Here is a 22,205-nt window from a genome sequence, read left to right on the forward strand (position 1 = left end):
GGTGTTTGTAATGGATACAGTAATCAGATCCGTTTCCGGGCCAGACACATTCCGGTACACCGACGGGATTTTCATTTGTTTGCACGATTATTGCAGATATGGATGAAAGAGAATAGAGAAGGCAAAAAGTCGAAATTAGAATAAATATTGGATGTTCGTCGTTGGCAGGAATTTTGTTTCATGGATGATGAAAATGGAAATAGGGTAGCTCTTAATGAAGGTGAACCATTTCATTATCACCCAAAATTGATACATAATAGAACGAGAATCACTTACCGACAATGTCGTACCACAGTTGTTCCCCATCATAATCCACTGCTTGAATGAGTGCCACCAGGAAGCCCGGAGTGTCACTTTCCGTCACTTCCACGTGCTGGTCGATAGTTTTGAGCACCGGTGGGTTTTCCGATTTGCCCGGCACTTCGACAACGGCAATGCTGACCCGAGCCTGTTGTGATTTTTTCGGAACACCATTGTCCTCGGCTTTGACCATCAAATCGTACTCGGTGTCCACTTCGAAGCTTTTTGCCGCATAGATGATACCGGTGTCCGGATCGATGCGGAACTTTTTCGCTTTACCGCGGCCTGATTTGATGGAGTACGTTACCCGACCGTTCTCGCCAATATCCTGATCGGTGGCCAGTACCTGCGAGGAAGGACAGAATTTGGGAGAAATGAGTTAGTTATAAACCTTAAAAAGGTGTAGATGTATAGAACAAATGCATGCACATATATCGGAAGGAAACAGAAGATAATCCATTGAGATACTGCTGCTTGTAAAAATATAAAATAGGACAATCTACACTAAATTTAATAACCTATCACGCGCTTTGTTTATTCAATATTCATATAGGAAATATATTGTTTACCACACAATCTATTGAATACTTGGAATAGATTTGTAAGCTAAACCACTTATGTAATCGCAGAATTGCACTTAAATCGCTTTATCATCAAACGCAATAACTCTGCTCCATATCCAATTAGTCATCCCGAACCACATACAAAACAAAGTCATTCTCTGAACGCACGCAAACACACGAGTCATCATCTTTTCTCATCATAGCTAAGCAAAGCCATTTGCTTCCCCACCCTCTGCTCCGTCACGAATCATTACCGGTTGGTTCCCACCCCAAAGATATTCCTAACGAAGATCCTTCTCCACTTTCCCGAAGCTCCATCCATCCGAGGAGCAAAATGCACATCACCTTATCTTTAATCGTATTTCGCAGCGGGTTAGGCTGTGACCATAGTGGCTAAGGTGAGATGCGATCGGATGCGATAAGTTATGAGATGAGAAGAGGGATGTTTGATAGGCCATAGTGCATGAGGTTTTCAATGAGGGTGCGCATGTTGTTTTCACATCCTTTTTCGCCTATTTCGTGCGCATCAACGACTCACGTAATTTGATCGATGAAGTCGCTTGTAAATTGAAGCGCTTCTATGGATGTGGGTAGTCAAACGATCGTTTCATCTATAAGAGCGGAAAGATAAAATGCACCCGCTTTTTGTTTTGCGCGGGTCGTTTTTTTTTTTGCTATAACTTAGTCAGTTTTGATCCTGTTGCAATAGCAAAAACCGACCAGTTCAAAAAAAATCTTGTGTAACTGTAAAAGATTGAGATTATTGAATTAATTATGTGAGGAAAGAATGTATAACATGTAATCATATTTGCGTGAGCGATGTCTTTATGTATACACATTTTTTACTTTCCGAACTTGGCTATCTGAGTGTTGATTTCAATTTAAATCAATATGAGACTGTTATACTGATTTTCGGCATTAAAACATTACTTGATTGTACTGACCTAGGCAAAAAGAAACAAAAATTCGGCAAGTATGTATTATTCAAGGGTATAGGTTTTTTTATTGTAAAATTTTCGGCGATATCTACGAGAAAATATGTCTCAAATAAGTACACAATATTCTTCATAAGGACTGTATCGTTAATTATGAGTACATCTTTGAGGCCCTGTATTAAAAAGACTAAGTCTTATTTTGACAACTGCTGTGTGTTTATGTGTTGCTAGCGTTGTAAAAAAAAAGATAACCTTCATTAAAAGTTAAAGTTTTTTTTCTCGAGTGGAGCAACGTGAGTGTTTTCGGATGAGAAGCGAAAATTGATTGTGACCAGGTACTGCTATGAATAATGATTATCGCTAAGAAAATTAGTAAAAGTTGGAGGTGTTAGCGTTTTTTCTGTCCAAAATGCTGTCAAACGATTCGGTATACATAACACACTGATAGACTCACCCGAACGCGACAGAAAACCAGGTGCGTCCAAGTCAAATTTTGACAGCAAAATTTGCAAAATCTTCAAAAGAAAAAAGGAGGTATTCATCATAGATTGCGCAAAAAAGTGTGGAACGACTATTAGTATGGTTCAGCGCGCCAAGGAGCGTAATTCCCTGAAGACTTACCCAAAACTGAAATGTCCAAAAAACAGTCAAATTCTGGCGGATTATGTGAAAACTCGGGCTCGGAAACTGTACGACGATGTTTTGAGCAAAAATTACATGTGCATAATCATGGATGATGAAACGTATGTCATATTGGACAACAAGGCAAGGGGCACAGTTTTTCACTGTGAAGCGTGGCACTGATGTTCCGAATTCGGAGAAATCGATTTTTTGAAAAAAAAAGTTGGGAAAATGTATTAGTTTGGCAAGCAATTTGTCAAAGTGGTATGAAATCGTCACCTTTCTTCACCGTCCCAAGTATGAACGTCGAAATATACCGGAAGGAATGCCTACAGAAACCAATTCTGCCACTCATCTGAAAGCACAAAGGTCCTACATTATTTTGATCGGATATGGCATCCTGCCACTATGCGCGTGACACCTTTGACTTGTATGAAGAAAACAATGTCCAATTTGTGGAAAAGGCAATGAACCCTTCAAATTGCCCGCAAATTAGGCACATTAAGAAGTATTTGGCTTTGATGAAAGGGAAACTACGGCAAAATGATAGAGGAGCAGAGGACGTCATCAAATTCAAGAAAAACTGGGCCAACCCAAGCAAAACCATCGAAGAACTCCAAGAAGGTGCGAGAGCTGGCACGATCCACGAAAAATTAAATATAAAATGATACCATGGGCTTTTCTGATGGTCAATAAACAATGTAATGTAATGTAGGTGTACTCATAATTAACGATACAGTCCTTATATTAGGTAAAAGAGTATTGCGGATTTTTTGAAAAATTTCCATTCTGCGGTAGCCGCCGAGTTCTAGCGCAGCAGTCAAAGTCCGCAGCCATGAAAATCATCATATCAAAGATCGCAGCCATGAAAATCATCATATCATTGAAACTAATGGCCAAACCAAAGTATGCTTGCAAAGTAAATTGCTCTGAAAACCAACAACAAACAATGATCATCGGCATCGTATCCAAGGTAAGTAGAAAACACATTGGTCGTATCCAAGGCATCCTTGGACCGATTGATGATACTCCAGTGGCAATCAGTGGTCTGACAGCTGCGGTAGCTTTTCAATCTACCGTAAAATGGAAATTTTTCTCTCAATTAGCAATATCAATCGAAATTGATGTCATACTATTTTCGTTAAGGGATCTAGTTTTGCCTGACAAAGAAAAAAGCAGAACTTTTCAATCAGAACCCTTTTAGCAATTAAGTTGAATACCATAAAACCTTTAACTTCCTAACTTGCACATGAATAACATGCACTGAACAAACGACCATATCAAACATTGATCACTTGATTCAAATCCCGAACAGAGAAAATAAAATGTTTTCTTATACACATATAATAATTAATGTTAACAAAATTATGCTGTAAAAAAACTTAAACGATTTGATGGAATGCTATTTCATAAGCAATAAAATATGTTATTTTACATAGTGATCGATAGACAATATGATAAATTTTTATTACGTCCGGTCCATCAAAATGCATGTCATGTGAAAAAGCATTGAGTTATGTTTAAAAACAACATCATATTAACGCATTTTATATTACCTACTAGCATTCCCAACACATTAACTCCGCATTGCTTTACATACACAACGAGCGCAATCATAAAATCCATACCCGACAAGCATTCTCTTGCGTTCTCTTGCGATCACATGCGTCGAAGCAGCTCCATCGCATCTCCGCACTCATCGCAACTCATCTACTATGTACGGTTCATGCGTTCTGCATATAGTTTCCACAGAGTGTGCTTCGACGCTTATCCGATCTCTTATCTCTTTGCATCGCACCTCAGCCACTATGTGCTCAACGTTATTCAACCCGTCGCCAATTCGCGTGGAAAAGGTGCCAACCAGCTAGCGCGGCGTGTGCTCTTTTGTGGCCTCTTTTTGCCGTCACCCAGCATCCTGCAGCACAATAGATGTGTACCGTGCTGCTGGTTGACAATGGTCACCGATGTGAATTTCATTATAAGAATTATAAGAAGTTATTCAAATATCGTAATTTTTCAAACTGTTATTACATTAAACTAGCTATCCCAGCAAAAATTATCTGCGTTTTACAGTGACCCAAGTCCAAGTTTCCGCTCAATATGACTGGAGAATATTTTTAATGATTAATTTATTGGCTATATGTAAACCTCCCTTGAGTAAAATCTAAACTGAATCAGCAATTTCACACTACAGCAGTCGGATCGTAGCCCTCCATCCTCGATCGTGTCCTACATTTGCCAGATGCTTAAGTTCATAACGGGCCTCCTGTTAGCCTAATGGTTAAGGGAATGGATAGTCAATTCGGAGACGGCGAATTTTATTCCCGCTCCGGTCGTGAAAACTTTTTCCCTGGGCATAGTGTTGTGGTGATTTTCCTGTGAAACTGGCAACACTGAAGGAATCTAAAGAGACGTGAAGAGTGGATCAAATAGATCAGTTGAGGTGAATTGTTGTCAGGAATGGTAGCAGAATACTAGAGTGTAAGTTAACTTTAAAATTGATATAATGTGTATTTCTAAATAAATATAATAATTTACAGCATTGAAGCTGACCAAACTAAAGGCTGCTTTCAATATCAGTATCGAACCATTCCGGAGATGACCCGCCACAACACATAGTGTAACATTCTACTTGCCTGACAATATACAAATTCATGCAATGGCAGGCAAAGAAAGCCCTTCAATTAATAACTGTGGAAGTGCTCAAAGGACACTTAGGGGCTGTCCATAAACCACGTGGTCATGAGGGGGGGGTTCGGCCAATGACCATTTTGTATGGACGAAAAAAAATTTTGTATGGACTAATGACCACCCGTGGGGGGGGGGAGGGGGGGTGTTTGAGAAGTCCCAAAAAAATGACCACGTGGTTTATGGACAGCCCCTTAGTTAAAGCGAGGCTGGCCAAGTCCCAGTGGGGACGTAAAGCCATAAAGAAGAAGAAGAAGAAGAAGTCTAAGAAGAAGAAGAATCAAAAGAAGCTTAAGTTCACATAAGATGATAAAATTTGGTTCAGTTTTATGTTTGAGAAATCCGGGAACCCCATCTTAGATTCCTCCAATATTCGTTTGGAGATACTTCCAGGAATTCCTTAGAGGATTTTTCCAGTAATTCTTTCGGGAGTCCTCCCTGTAATCAATTAAAGGGTTCCTCCATGAATTCTTTCGTAAATTCCTCTCGACGTTCCTTCAATCTTCCACTCAGAAATCACTTCGGAAATTTTTCCAACAATTTTTAAGAATATTTCTCCAATCTTTCAAAAATGTTTCTGAAGATTCTTGCAGGAACTACTACTGGGATTGCTCGGAATTCCTTCGGGGACTTCTACATAAAATTTACTCTAAAAATGATCTGTTATTACATCCAGGGATTTTTCAGCGATTTCCGAACCCCAAATTCTTCTAAGCATTCCTTCCAAAATACATTTAGGATTTTTTTAGGTTTTTGTTCACAGAAAATTTTTCTTGGATTCCTACAAGAACTCGTTCGAGGAAACTTTCTGGAATTCATTCGAGAGTTCCTACAGAAATCCCAGTGGAATTTCTTTCTGGAATGGTTTTGAGAATTCCTTCAGAAATTATTTCGAGAACTCCTCTATTTTTTTCGAATTTCTCCATGAATGTCTTGATGGACTTTGCCAGGAATTCTTACGAAAATTACTCTGATATTCCTTGTGGACTTTCATACACGGATTCATCCAGCATTCCTTCTGGAATTGATTCAGAGATTCTTTTAGAATTCCTGGATGCATCCCAATATAAATTTGCTGGAGAAATCCAATGAAATCCAATCCTTAAGAAATCGCTTAGAGAATATCTGGAGGAATTTCCTGAGGGTCTTTCTAGATAAATTATCGAAAGAGATTGTTACCGTCTAGAAATCCTTCGGCTAATCCACAAAAGAATTCATAGGGTAATTCACGTTGGAATTACTGCAGAAATCTTCGAAGGAATGTCTGGAAATTTTCCCGAGAGAACCTGAACAAAATCTTGGAGGAAACCTAGAAAAAACTTCCGGGACGAAATCTCAAAGGAGTTACTAAACAAATTTTTGAAGGAATTTTCTGAAGAATTTCATAGAATTTCATGGAGGAATTCTTAAAAAAAAAAATACAGAGAAATCTCCGGAGGCACCTCCAAGTATTGGAACACTCACTTGCAAAGAGTTACACTCACTTGCCGTCTCCTCAGCTCAGAAACTTGCAATCAAGAAATGTATGGACGACTTTTACCTTGTGTTTTTTTTTGTTTTAAAGTTTGCCGAATAGAATAGGGGTCGTACACGTATACCGAAGTCTTGAGGGAGCTGTATAGGAAACTATCCACAAGGTGAATGGAAATGACACCACTCTGTCATGACTTAGGTATGCGTGTGGGACCCCTACTCTATTCGGCAAACTTTAAGACAAAACTATAAAGAAAAAGTCGTCCATACATCGTTTCTCGACTGAACGCTTCTGAGCTGAGAAAAAAGCAAGTGAGTGTTCCCATCCCTGGGCACCTCATGAGGAATTCCTGGGGGAGAACCCAAAGAAATTCGAAGAGTTATCTGGTGAAATTTTTAAAGCAATTACAGAAAAAAACCCTTGCATAAGCTTTGAAAGAATTACCAGAGGAATTTGTAGAAGGAACTTCGGATGGTATTCTGAAGACATCCTAGGAATTTGAATGATTTTTGGCAGAATTCCAAAAGATTTTTGGAGAAATTTTACGGAAAATTCTCGACAAACATACTGTTACGACTCAAGATTTTCAAAACAAAACAAGTGGTGCTCAGTAGGAATCGAACTTAGGTCCTTTGATTGAAAACTGCGCATTATCTCTATTGGCTTGTGGTGGGTGCGTTGTTGTTGTTCATTGAGTAGCACCAAAAGTGGTACCTTGCAAGAGGCTTGGAATTCACATCGTTATTACATCACATCACTTATTATAAGCCATCTGCAGTATATAAATAGTACGAAAACCTACATATTTGGTTGAAATTATTGCTATGGCATGTGTCAACAACAACAAAAAAAAAAACAACTTTGTAATGAATAAAAAATTTCCTTTCCTCCGTCTTACAAATATGTAAACAAAACCATTTACGATTTCCGAGATTAAGATTCGACTATTAAAAGTGCAGTAACAATCATATGCGACTGTAAAAATTAATGTACGATTTCTACGATTTCGTTCACGTTCACGACACCAGTATGATGCAAACGATCAATATAATATATTCTGAACGTTGTATACGATTGCACCGATTTTGATCATACCTCTAGGAAGGCAGATCGATTTAGCAGATTTATATACGATGAAAAGCGACAATTTTTACGATGCAAAGAAATCACATATACGATGCTACCGAACTTGAAGCTCGACACTCGGAACCTATGTTTTTTTTACGATTCTATCCGATTCTGTGCGATCCTACCGATAGCATCTAGCACCTTTTACGATTGGAGACGACTATATGAAACGAAATCGTAACTGAAACTTCAATTTGGCATAAAATGCGATTTTACGCAATCACTGTCAACAAATATGCATATTATTATACAATTTTGATTCGATATATGAAAATACACGGTTTTTTCCACACAATGATTTACAATATGTGGTTGGCTGGGTGGTTAAATCGAGAAAGAAATTTCTGGAGGTTACTTTCATAGGAATTGGCACGGTAAAGGCTGGGTATGCTGCGCAATTCAGATCCCATTGTGATCCACTAGCCTCTGCCCAGCAACTCCCATCCCTACCTCCACACGGTACCGGCCGGAAACTATGAGCAACCTTAGGGAAGATCGGGTAACCAACCCCGGTGGGAACTTTGGTCGTAGGCTGACAGGGAAGGGGGGGGGGGGTTGCTTCGGCAAACCTGAGCGTCTGTTCTCCAGGAGGAGCGGCTCACAACAGCGTCTGATCCCCATGTTAGGGGCGGCTGATCTACGTCCGAGTGCCAGGGAAGGACTCTAAGCTCAACTGTGCACTATGGTCCTCCGGAAAGTAGGGGGTTGGTGTCAGGCCCTACGAGCCAGCCGTAAAAAACCATTGTAACGGAAAATCAGCAACAGAATAATACGAACCGAGACCAACGGCAACGACCCCAGCGAACAAAAAGGACTTGCGATTGGAAACTCGGTACGTGGAACTGCCGATCTCTCAACTTCATTGGGAGCACCCGCATACTCGCCGATCTACTGAAGGACCGCGGGTTCGGCATCGTAGCGCTGCAGGAGGCGTGTTGGACAGGATCCATGGTGCGAACGTTTAGAGGTAATCATACCATCTACCAGAGCTGCGGCAACACACGCGAGCTGGGAACAGCTTTCATCGTGATGGGTGATATGCAGAGGCACGTGATCGGTTGGTGGCCGATCGACGAAAGAATGTGCAGGTTGAGGATCAAGGGCCGATTCTTCAACTTCAGCATAATAAACGTGCACAGCCCACACTCCGGAAGTACTGACAAGGACGCATTTTACGCGCAGCTCGACCGCGAGTACGATCGCTGCCCAAGCCACGACGTCAAGATCATCATAGGAGATTTGAACGCTCAGGTAGGCCAGGAGGAGGAATTCAGATCGACGATTGGTAAGTTCAGCGCCCACCAGCAGACGAACGAAAACGGCCTACGACTCATTGATTTCGCCGCCTCCAAAAATATGGCCATACGTAGCACCTTTTTCCAGCACAGCCTCCCGTATCGTTACACCTGGAGATCACCACAACAAACGGAATCGCAAATCGACCACGTTCTGATTGATGGACGGCACTTCTCCGACATTTTCGACGTCAGGACCTATCGTGGCACCAACATCGACTCCGACCACTATCTGGTGATGGTCAAACTGCGCCCAAAACTCTCCGTCTTCAACAATGTACGGTACCGGCGACCGCCACGGTACAACCTAGAGCGACTGAAGCAACCGGATGTCGCCTCAGCATACGCGCAGAATCTCGAAGCCGCGTTGCCAGACGAGGGCGAGCTCGATGAAGCCTCTCTAGAGGACTGCTGGAGTACAGTGAAAGCAGCCATCAACGACGCAGCCGAGGGCACCATCGGGTACGTGGGACGGAATCGACGTAACGAATGGTTCGGCGAAGAGTGCAGAACGGTTTTGGAGGAGAAGAACGCAGCGAGGGCGGTAATGCTGCAGCAAGGGACTCGACAGAACGTGGAACGTTACAAACAGAAGCGGAAACAGCAGACCCGCCTATTTTTTGGAGAAAAAGCGCCGCCTGGAAGAAGCGGAGTGTGAAGAAATGGAACTGCTGTGCCGTTCCTAAGAAACACGGAAGTTCTATCAGAAGCTCAACGCATCCCGCAACGGCTTCGTGCCGCGAGCCGAAATATGCAGGGATAGAGACGGAGGCCTCTTGACGGACAGACGTGAGGTGATCGAAAGGTGGAAGCAGCACTTCGATCAGCACCTGAACGGCGTGAAGAACGTAGGCACGGGAGCCCACGGCAACGGAAGGAACGACGACGCCAGTGCAGCGGAGGACGGAAATGAACCAACTCCCACGATGAGGGAAGTTAAGGATGTCATTCACCAGCTCAAAACCAACAAAGCAGCTGGTAAGGATGGTATCGCAGCTGAACTCATCAAGATGGGCCCAGAAAAGTTGGCCACCTGTCTGCATCGGCTGATAGTCAGGATCTGGGAAACCGAACAGCTACCGGAGGAGTGGAAGGAAGGGGTAATCTGCCCCATTCACAAGAAAGGCGACCATTTGGAATGTGAGAACTTCAGGGCGATCATTATTTTGAATGCTGCCTACAAAGTGCTATCCCAGATCATCTTCCGTCGTCTGTCACTTAAAACAAATGAGTTCGTGGGAAGTTATCAAGCCGGCTTCATCGACGGCCGGTCGACAACGGATCAGATCTTTACCGTACGGCAAATCCTCCAGAAATGCCGTGAATACCAGGTCCCAACGCACCACCTGTTAATCGACTTCAAAGCGGCATACGATAGTATCGACCGCGCAGAGCTATGGAGAATCATGGACGAAAACGGCTTTCCTGGGAAGCTGACTAGACTGATTAAAGCAACGATGGACGGTGTGCAAAACTGCGTAAGGGTTTCGGGTGAACTATCCAGTTCATTCGTATCTCGCCGGGGACTGCGACAAGGTGACGGACTCTCATGTCTACTCTTCAACATCGCGCTGGAAGGTGTGATGCGACGAGCCGGGCTTAACAGCCGGGGAACGATTTTCACAAAATCCGGTCAATTTGTGTGCTTTGCGGACGACATGGACATTATCGCTAGAACATTTGGAACGGTGGCAGAACTGTACACCCGCCTGAAACGCGAAGCAGCAAAGGTCGGACTGGTGGTGAATGCCTCAAAAACAAAGTACATGCTGGTAGGCGGAACCGAAAACGACCGGATCCGTCTGGGTAGTAATGTTACGATAGACGGGGATACTTTCGAGGTGGTGGAGGAATTCGTCTACCTCGGATCCTTACTGACGGCTGACAACAACGTGAGCCGAGAAATTCGGAGGCGCATCATCAGCGGAAGTCGGGCCTACTACGGGCTCCAGAAGAAACTGCGGTCGAATCTTTTTTTTTTCCACGCACCAAATGCACCATGTACAAAACGCTGATAAGACCGGTGATCCTCTACGGGCACGAGACATGGACCATGCTCGAGGAGGACCTGCAAGCACTCGGAGTTTTCGAGCGACGCGTGCTAAGAACGATCTTCGGCGGTGTGCAGGAGAACGGTGTGTGGCGGAGAAGAATGAACCACGAGCTCGCTGCACTTTACGGCGAACCCAGCATCTAGAAGGTGGCCAAAGCCGGAAGGATACGTTGGGCAGGGCATGTTGCAAGAATGCCACCCTGCAAAGCTGGTGTTTGCAACTGATCCGGTTGGCACAAGAAGGCGTGGAGCACAGAGAGCACGATGGGCGGACCAGGTGGAGCGTGACTTGGGTGACCAGGTGGAGCGTGACGAGCATTGGGCGCGACCGAGGATGGAGAGCGGCAGCCACAAACCGAGTATTGTGGCGTACTATTGTTGATTATGTCTTGTCTTAATGATGTTGAACAAATAAATGTATGTATGTTTCATAGGAATTGTGATAAAATCCTCGAAAAAATCCATTGAAGAATCTCCAGATGATTTTTGGAACAGTTCTCAAAATTCCTGAATGTTTATTGGAGACATGTTTAAAAAAGTCCCTTCAGGATTTTCAGGAACATTCTTGCGAGGAATAGCTGAACTATTTGTGGAGGTACACTCTGTGAAATTTTCGGATGATATCCACCAAAGAGTCTTGAAGATTTCTGATGTTATTCCTTGATGCATCCCATGTAGATTGTCCGTGGAAAGTGTTAAAGCGAATCCCGTAGAAATCTCCTGAAATATTTCTAGAAGACTCCCTACGTTTTTCAATAGTAAATCAAGTTTTTCTGAATAAATTTCCGGCGCAATTCTTGAATACATTTTTAGAATCCCTGTGTTGTTTCTTTTTCCGAAGAACGTTCTGAAGAAAATCTCAGAGGTATCCCTAGAGATATAATGGGAAGATTTTCTAAGGAATTCTTTAAGGATTTATTAGAGAAAGAACCCAGGAGGACACATGTCTGTGTTGTCCTTCACAGGCTTGTACCACTTTGCTGGCATGTCAAAACCTACTGGGAAAAACTTGAAAAATAGAAGACACAGCATGTTTATTAATTGGCAAACTGAGAGATGAAAATGACCTGTATAGGGTAACAAAGACAAGTGTACCCTAGTTACGTTTCATTGGCACAGTCGGTCGTAGGAGCGGGCAACCGAGCTGAGCTCTCGCCGTATACTAGGTATGTCTAGGTATGCGGAATGCGAGAGTTAGTCTCGGTACTATAAAAACAATTCGCTTTTGCTTGTATAATTAGGAGACACATCTGCGAGCGTGTAGAAGTTGGTATCTAAACCGAAAAAGAGATGAAATTGTGGAAATGAGAGTGTTCATGCTGTGGACTTGAAGTCAGTTTGGCATTTTATTGCGTAGAATCGTTATTTGTTCTGTGGCTTAGGTGGTTCAATCGCTGATTTAACGATGAACGAGTTGTGGGTTCAAATCTCCACCAGAATGCGATGTTTTTTTTTCTAATTTTCAATTTTTTTTCTAAACTCAGGACGAATCCCAGCAAATATTCTTGCCGTACAAAAGATGTATAAAGCTTGCCAATACACTCCACTTCGAAAATTTATCAACGTATATCATGCTCACGGGAAGCAAGATGTGAACAAGTAGATAGCCCGACTGTTTCGTCTAACAGTCGATAACATTATGCTTAGATGAACCCACCACCAGCAGTCAGAGACAGAAGTTCTCCGATACGTTGGGCGACGAATTTTTTGGTGGGGCCTGTAGTCGAACCGAATCCACGCGTGAAGACAACGTCCACAAGTGAATGCCACGAGGTTTAAGTTACTTTTGGAGATGACTTTGCTTTGCGCCTTAAGCAACGAGCACTGTTCACGTTCAAGGTTGTCCATAATTCTAAAGTACACTGCACAGCCATAGGCGCTCACTGGCGTCGTCGGTGAACACGTGGGTCTGCAACAATCGACACTCCAAAATGTTTAAGGATTGGTTCTGCATATCCTCGCTTGAGCCTCAGTCACTCGAGATTAATATACACTGGCAGCTTCTCTACTAGCTTGTTGTAGCGCAGGGTTGGAGAGACGACCACTGAAATTCGCAACCACGAGAGTTGCTTTTGTGCCAGATTTGTCTCGACGCTACTTGTTCATCATTTGGCTCTACCCCGTGTAAACCCGGGTTCAATTCTAATGTCATTTGTCGTGCATTCCCACAAAGACGGCATCAGGTTGACATTCCATCTGCCCTCATTATTTACTGCCACAGTAATTGCCGACGGATTACGGTGGGACATTCCTGATCTGAATACCGTTGGCGTCCATCTGATGTTTCACAATCTTACCAAGTTTCTAAGGCACTAGGCACTACTATCGACGTCAGGACCTATCGTGGCGTTAACATCGACTCTGGTTAAACTGCGCTGTCATCAGTAAAAGCAGCCATCAACGGCACAGCCGAGAGTAGTCGACGGATCGAATGGTGTAACAAAGAGTGTAGAGCGATTTTGGAGAAGAAGAACGCAGTGCGGGTGGTAATGCTGCAGCATGTAACACGGCAGAACGTGGAATACAAACATAAGCGGAAATACTTAGCAAACCTGCCTCTTTCGGGCGAAAAACGCCTCCTGGCAGCATCGAAGTGCGAGAAACGGAATTGCTTTGCAGTTCTACCAGCAACTCAGCGCATTTCGCAACGACTTTGTACCGTGAGCCTGCAATGATAAAGACGCGAGCCACTTGTAACTATTATGGGATACTACTTACTTATGGGAGGGCACTACGAACCGTTACACTCTTGACGTACGGGGGTGATTGAAAGGTGGAAGCAGTACTTCGATGCAAAACGACATCGTCAGTGTAGCCGAGGAAGTAACTGATCCAACTCACACACTGAGCGAAGTGATCAGCGAAGATCACCTACCGTCACCTGTCACTCAAAACCTGAATTCGTAGGAAGTTATCAAACCGGCTTCATCGACGGCCGGTCGACAGTTGACCAAATGCTTACCGTACGACAAATCATCCAGAAATACCAGACGCACTTCCTGTTTATCGACTTCAAAGCGGCATACGACAGCAGAGAGTGTTATTTTGGAGGCAAAGTGAAGAGTCCGCTTTTTTTCATTCGGACCGGCCACGTCGTCGTCGTCGTCGTCAATTGTGCACATCGTCGTATCCGTGTGTAGTTGTAGCGGTTCAGTGTGATTTCGGAGAAGAGGCCAGTTAGTGGAAGATGCTGCAGCACATACGCACTGGACACTTCGAATGATGTTTATTGGTGAACTCGTTCCATTTTATCATAATAATTAATGCTAAAGGATGTATACAATTCTGCTCTGGTTTTTGTGTATTTATCTAACAAATATTGAAAAGTTCGTCACGTCATGTGTCGGCGCTAGTTCCCAATGCACATTCAGTTGATAATAAATATTTTACTTTCATTTTTTTGCATTTACACAAAAGTTTGAATGGTTCGTCATCTATGGTGTCGACATTTGTAATATTTTAGTCAAAATGAATAAATGTTTTGACTCCAGTAAAGGTTGCATGAATCACATCACTTACCAAAGTGAATCCAAATCATGTGACTCTTCCCCTCCTCACTAACAAAAACTCCTTCCCGTGACAGTCATGGAGAAGATGAGGTGATCTCGGTCTCTAGTAGCAACGTACGTCACACTAACATTCCTTTCTTTCCTCAATGACCGTAAGGACGTAGCCGGCGTCGTTATTGACTAATAAAGTTTGGAATTCTCGAACTGTGCACATTGAGAGCGGTAGTTACTCCCAAGCTCCGTTTGTTGGTTCCTTGTGCAATTTCGATTGTTCTGGTCAATCACGGAGTAGCAACTACGAATTGTACGATCATCTATGTTCATGCTCCAAAGCGGCATACGACAGCAGTAGCGACCGCGCAGAGCTATGGAAAATCATGGACGATAGCGGATTTCCTGAGAAGCTGACCAGACTGATCAAAGCAATGATGTGCAGAACTGCGAAAGGGTTTTGGATGAACTAATCAGTTCATTTGAATTTCGCCGGAGATTTTGTGACTCTTTTGCGTACTCTTCAACATCGCTCTGGAAGGTGCGACGACCCAATCTGGTCAATTTGTGTGCTTTTCGGACGGTTCTCCTCTCTCCTCTTCTTGGCGTAACGTCCTCACTGGGACAAAGCCTGCTTCTCAGCTTAGTGTTCAATGAGCACTTCCACAGTTTTTAACTGAGAGCTTCCTCTGCCATTGACCATTTTGCATGTGTATATCGTGTGGCAGGCACGAAGATACTCTATGCCCAAGGAAGTCAAGGAAATTTCCTTTTATGAAAAGATCCTGGACCGACCGGGAATCGAACCCGTCATCCTCAGCATGGTCATGCTGAAACGCTTTTCGGACGGTATTATCACCAGATCATTTGCGTTTGGCAGAGCATCTATCTGAAACGCTAAGCATCATGGTTTGGACTGGTGTTGAATGCGTCAAAAACAGTGACGTGGTGCCACAATAGAAAAAGATACTTTCGAGGTAATGAAGAAATTCGACTACCTTGGATATTTACGGACTGCTGACAACAATGTGAATCATGAAATACGAAGGCGCATCATTAGTGGAAGTCGTGCCTACTACGGGTTCCAGAAGAAACTTCTGTCAAAAAAGATTGACCCGTGCACCACATGTACCGTGTACGTACAGGACGCTAATATGACCAGTGATCCTCTGTGAATACAAGACATGGACCATGCTGGAGAAGGATCTGGAAGAACTCGGAGTTTTCGAACAGCGCGTGCTAAGGGCGATTTTCGGCAGTGTGCAGGAAAATGATGTGTGGTGGCAAATGATGAACCATGAACTCGCTGCACTTTACAACAAACTCAGCATCTAGATGGTGGGATACGTTGGCTGGGCATGTTGGCAAGAATGCCGAACAACAACCCTGTAATGTTGATGTTAGCAACTGGTCTGGTTGGCACAGAGAGCATGATGGGCGAGATTTCATATTGTCAAGCATTCGATATTCCACGATACATTTGAACGAATGAATTTTCGCTATTTCCAGATTCACATCAATCCACGGTACCCACCTATCTCCGATCGCAAAAACAAGCGATTGCAAAAACGGGGATCCTGATTTCAAATAATACCCAGGAAGAAGCCACCACCACCACCGATCCGACAGCATCGGTGTAAAGATTTATAAGCTGCGATGTGAAAAGCTCATTTGCTGCCGACAAAACATAAACCACCCGCTTCGGCTGCTCTCACCCTGACTGAGCACATTCCACCTTCTCATCCAGCAGCTCACCCGGACGCGCTTTTAAGTTCGGTGGGGGGCTCACCCTCTTCTGGCGTTCGATGGTACTGTTTTTCACAAACTGTGCCACCCCCGCAAGCCAGTTAAAGTGCAGTCTAGGCAGCGGCAGCAGCTAGGTGGTTGCGCATTATTTCATGTGAATGGAGGAGGATCCCCGCGGACCAAGAGTCTGGAGGGGCGCCTGGTGAGAGATGTCAATTCCGAAGACCGTGAACGCAAAAGCTCAGCTGCACAAGAACCCGGGAGATGAATAATGATGATAATGAATTTTATGACGCTACAACGACAGCGGAAGGCGGATGAGGGGGAGTGCTGACGAGGACAAGAACGACGACGACGATGAGGATGATGATGATGATGATGCAAATGATAATGAAATCGTTTGATAGCTGAGTGCAGCAGTTTCAGCATCAGAAGCCACTGGGGAAAAAAGAAGTAGGTTGCTGCCTTGGATGGTCTGCTGCCGCTGATGTGGCTGTGGTGGACAAGAAGGACGATGTTGGTCGGTCTGTTGGTTGGTTGGTGTGAAAGTTTTGATGCCTGATGGCCATTAGACATGCCGCACGGCTGTCACAAGTTGGAGAAGTTAGCTTGGGACTGGCTGAAGGAGCTCTTGGAGGGCACAGGAAGTCCGAATGAGTTTTATTTATCACCAAAGCAAAATCTGCTCTTATCTATCCGAGAAAAGATTGCGATGCACTTCTCCTGGGGGGAAATCAGGACGGTATTATAGTGGTTGACGATGTGTTGCCTGTACTCATGGGTGCCCGAGTAAAAACAATTATTAATCGATATTTTTTTTAGCATTTTGAGACTAGGTTCTTGAGATTTTTTCCAAAATATTCAAGAGTTTGAGAATGAGCACCTTACAAACTTCCCTGTATAAGTTTGTTTGAGAATTTCTAAGGAATTTAAAATATATTCTCGTGCATGCAGGGATTTTTTTTTTGACAATTTTTATGACCAATGCAAAGAAATTCATGTGTCGTGACTTTTATAAAGGAATTTTTGATAATATACACCGTTTGCATCACTTGTGATACGTTGAAAATTTGTTATTATCTAAGCGTATATGATAGAATGTACCCCTAGTAAGCTGTATCACAAGCAAATGGACAGGTGATCATTGTGATACACAATCGTGAGAGTGTTTTGAGATCAAAAATTCCTTAATAAAGGTCACCACACATGAATTTCTTTGCATTGGTCGACCAAAACTCATAAAAATTGTCAAAAAAAGTACATCCCTGCATGCTGAATTTGTGTTATACAGGGTGTTAGGTTCGTGAGTGCAAACTTTTTAAAGGGTGCTAGAATACCGTAAATGGTGGGAAAAATTGTTCTACGCATATGGTCAAATCTCAACCGTTGCGTAGTTATTGAACTATCCATGTTTTTGACTATTATTGCCATAACTGGCTATAATTTGAGAATGGTCAAGCTGATCGCATTTTTTTACCCTTATTTGAGAGTTTATTAAATTTCCTATCACATGGCATCTTTGAATCGATTGGTTTAGTTGATTAACTAAGTTTAACGAGCAAATAGCTCGGAAGTAGGGTGTTTTAATTTGTTTTCATCTTTGAAAAAATCCGTGGTAATTTACAATTCTTTTTTAGGCAAAGTTGTGGTCCTTGTTTCACTCTACAATTCGTTCTTTAACTTCAAACATCTATTTCTTATCGTTTTCTTTCAATTTCGAGATGAAATAAATCAGGAAATTAACTATTTTTTGATTGTATCATCACCCTGGGTTTATTTTTTTTAGTTCAAAAAATCGCCCCTTCATCATTATTTTCGCCCCCCAATTTGAACTCCACTAATTATCGCCTCCCTCGGATTGAGTTTCGCCCCCTAGGGGGCGATTTCGCCCACTTTGGGAATCACTGTTCTAGGACATTCAAACTATCCTGGAGTTACGACTTACATTGTCTACAGGATCTACCGCAGCTCCAATTCAATATAACTTTGCGGCTTTTGACCGTTATCTTCCAAGTTGCTTTGTAATTGACCGAGAAGTACTTTCTACGGTCTCGGAACATTTCAAGGTTTGCAAAATGTCCTGAAGTTTAGGACTTTCAAGGTCTACTGAATCTACCGCAATCACCATACCATCTACGCTGGTGGTGATTACACAGCGTAATAAAAATTAACTTTTAATCTGTCTCAAGAGCAAACTTTTGGTCTCTGACAGATTTTGGGCCGCTGAATCCGAATCTGGGTTCAGATTTGCTCCAGCACGTCACAATTTTGAGCTATACCTCAATTTATAGAGCAAAATATGCGATTTTGGGCTTTTTTGACTACCTGCCATTAACCCTCTAATACCCAAATTTTTTATTTTGATCTAAATGTCATTTTTCGTCATCTAAAATCGATTTAAACATGTTTTGGAAGATGATTCTTTTCAATTCTCGATTTCGTGAATTTCAGTTTTTGATTTTTCTAATTTTTATTTTTGAACATCCCCGCACTTTAATATTTTTCCTGGAAGCCAATTTGGGAAACGGATTTTTTGAGATAAAAACATTTTGAGATTTTATGATTATTGTTGAAATATTATTATTTAAATTTTTTTTTACGGAAAATTTTATTTTCCGTGTAATTTTGAGGGAAATAATTTTAGAGTATATTCGGTTCCCTTAAATTATTAAACAAGGATAGAATGATTTGGGATAATTTTAAAATATGTTAATTGAAGCGATTCAATACAAAATAAACAATGACTTCTAAAAGGTGACTAAAACATCAATTTTTCAATGATTTAAAAAAAATGTAAATACGCTTTAAAATACACCAAAACCATTTTGAGTTATACAAAACAGTCCTAAATATCTGCCAAAAATATAAAAAAAATGATTTTCCGCGAAACAAAAATTACAAAAATGCTCAAACTATACCCCGTCTAAAGGCGGGATTGGGTATTAGAGGGTTAAGCATGGAAATCGTTTTTTGAGGCAATCAAAAATAAATTGATCAAATAACATCTAAATTAACGACTAATGCAAAATATTTTGTTTTACGAAATCAAATGCGATAGATTTTATCATTTTATGTTAGTTTATGTTTTATAGGTAAACTTGCATGCAACTTTTGAAGGGTGACTTGTATGTGAAATATCGTACCTAACATAAATCGCTTAAAACTATCGAATTCGATTTAGTAAGACGAAATATTTTGCATGAGTTATTAATATAGATGTTTATTGGCCAATTTACCTTTCGATTGCTTAAAGAAATATTTCCATGTTTAATGGCTTGCAGTCAAAAAAGCCCCAAATCGCATATTTTGCCCTATAAATTGAAGTATAGCTCAAAATTGTGACGTGCTGAAGCAAATCTGAGCCCGGATTCGGATTCAGCGGCCCAAAATCTGTGAGAGACACATAAGTTTGCTCTTGAGCCAAAAAAAAATGTTGCGCTGTGTTATCGGTCATTGTTACAAGAATTTTTTTCTGAAGTTGTACGACATTTTAAGCTACGAAAAATTTCTTGGAGTTCAGGACTTTCAAAGTCTTCAGAATCTACCGCAATCACCATGCAATCTACGTTAGCAGTAATTGGTCATTATTATCTATGGCCCTCCGGAATGTTACGTGAGAATCTCTCCTGAGGTTGTCCGACATTGTAAGGTATGCAAAGTGTCCTGGAGTTCAGGATTTGCAAGGTCTACATAATCTACCGCAATCACCATGCAATCTACGTTAGCGATTATCAGTCATTGTTATCAATGGCACTCCGAAATGTTACAAAAAACCTCTCTGAGGTTGTACGACATTGTAAGGTACGCAAAATGTCCTGGAGTTCAGAACTTTTAAAGTCTACATAATCTATCGCAATCACTATGCAATCTACGTTGGTAATTACCGATTATTGTTATCCATGCTACTCCAAAATGTCACGAGAAAATCTTTATGAGGTTGTACGACATTGTAACGTATGCAAAATGTCAATAATCAAAAACATGTTAAGTTCAATAAATACGTAACGGTTGAGATTTGAGCATATGCGTAGAACTTTTTTTTTAGAATTTTTGGTCCTCTATCACCCTTTAAAGAGTTTGCACTTACGAACCCAACACCCTGTAAAGTAGAATAATGACATTTATTCAAGTTTACATATTGTTTCTGTATTCTAGGGAAAATTGACCCATGATACTCACTATGAAAATTAAATTCGCCCCATATCATCTTGAAATTGATAGAACTCATGTCAAAATAAATTTCATATGTCAAAAACATTGAGGCGTTTTTCGTAGTATACGTCAAGAAGCAAACGGTGGGAAATTTTGAAGTTTCAGAATCAATTGCTAAGTCGATCTTTTTCTCGCTCATACCCAATTTTTAAGCAACTTTTTCAATGTAATCAGAATACACAGAATACTTCAAAAACCAAACATTTTTCTACACAGATTTCTAAAACAAAGGGAAATGGATATAGTGCATTCATTGAAAGACATATTCTATCATATATGCATGTCGTTTTTATTAGAAACTTTAATCACTATGTGGTGGATCTTTTTTTGTGCCGGTCAGTGTAACATTTTGATGACCATTTGGTCTTGTAGAGGTTTTGAAAACCATCATGAAACCTTATACTTTTTATTTTGGTTTCATGATGATTCTAAGGACCTCTTCTAGTGTATATGAATAAAAGTAATACTTGAGGGGTTGCTAAGGACGTTTTAATGCGTTTCAGGGCGTTTCAAATGGTTACAGGAGGTCACACAGAGCTTTCAGATGTGCTTCAAGGGGTTTTAGAATGTTTCAGGTGGGCTTTTAGGGGCGATTCAAGGCATTTCAGGGCGTTTTAAAGAGCTACAGGACGTTTCAGAGAGATTTTGAAATGCTAGTGAAACCCGCAAAAAATCGTTAAGAACTCCGTGAAATCCCGTCGAACCCCCTGTAACGTGTCTAAGCCCCATGAAAAATACAAAACGCTTCTGTAACGTCCCTGATATCCACCAAAAATCCTCTGAAATTTCCTGGAACGCCTCCGAAATCACCCTAAAACCCCTTCAGACTCCATGTAACGCAACTAAGACCCTCCGAAACCCCCAAAACTTTTCTGAAACCTAACTGAAACGTCCTGTAACACCTTGAAACAAATTTTCAAATAAACACCGGCAGAATTTTAGCCGTAATTTTGAGAAAAATTCTGCAGAAGTCCCATTTTGTATTTTTTAGGAAGAGTTTGGAGATTCCTTACTGCATTCTCAAAGTATTTGACGGAGCTCACTGGTGTGTTGTCTAGTTTTTAATTTCGTTCAGTCTTTACAACCGCTGACAGAAGATGGTGTCGGTGTGAATTTGAGATGAATAAGCCTAGGAATGAAAATTTCTATAATAAAGAAATTGTTATAATAAAATTAGTTTAGGATTGCACTACTTTAGTCTCTCACGAAACTATGTTCAAAGTTATACCACAAACGTAGCTTTTAGATGAGTTTTTTTTTTCGAACCACGACAAAACATTTATTGGAAGTTCCATTAAGAGGGTTTTCATTATTTAATTAGTATTACTTTAAAACTGAGAGACAGGAATTTTATGTGCAAACAAGTTAAAAATTAGGGAGCCGATTCAATACTTTATAAAATTAAAAAAAAATGATCCTCCAAAAAAATAAATAAATGCGTTTGCATTTACGTCTAATAGTAATTTCTTCAATTTTGTAAAAATAAAATAGAAACTAGGATATTGGTTCCTTTATTAAGTATGTGGCTCCCATTTTCATCCAACGAAAAACAAAGAATTGAAGCGCTGTTTGTTTTGATTCTTATTTTTGTATTTTTTTGTTAGAAGTGAGCACCCATGAAAACACAAAGAACGGAATCAATCAGTGCCGTAATCGCTTGTTTTCGAATAGGATGAATATGGGAGCGGGA

General features: G+C 41.5%; 1 protein-coding gene across 7 annotated transcripts in view; it reads right to left on the reverse strand.

Annotated features, from left to right (window-relative positions):
* LOC109409390 (fat-like cadherin-related tumor suppressor homolog) overlaps nt 1-22,205 on the reverse strand; it is a 1,285,617-nt gene that overhangs the window by 134,003 nt on the left and 1,129,409 nt on the right. For all 7 annotated transcript variants that reach the window (XM_062859767.1, XM_062859766.1, XM_062859763.1 and 4 more), the window contains one exon: nt 277-646. In XM_062859767.1, coding sequence (XP_062715751.1) covers nt 277-646 — 370 coding nt within the window. The remainder of the gene's footprint in view (nt 1-276; nt 647-22,205) is intronic.

This window comes from Aedes albopictus, chromosome 3, assembly GCF_035046485.1.
Source record: "Aedes albopictus strain Foshan chromosome 3, AalbF5, whole genome shotgun sequence".
In the NCBI taxonomy this organism is placed as follows: Eukaryota; Metazoa; Arthropoda; class Insecta; order Diptera; family Culicidae; genus Aedes; species Aedes albopictus.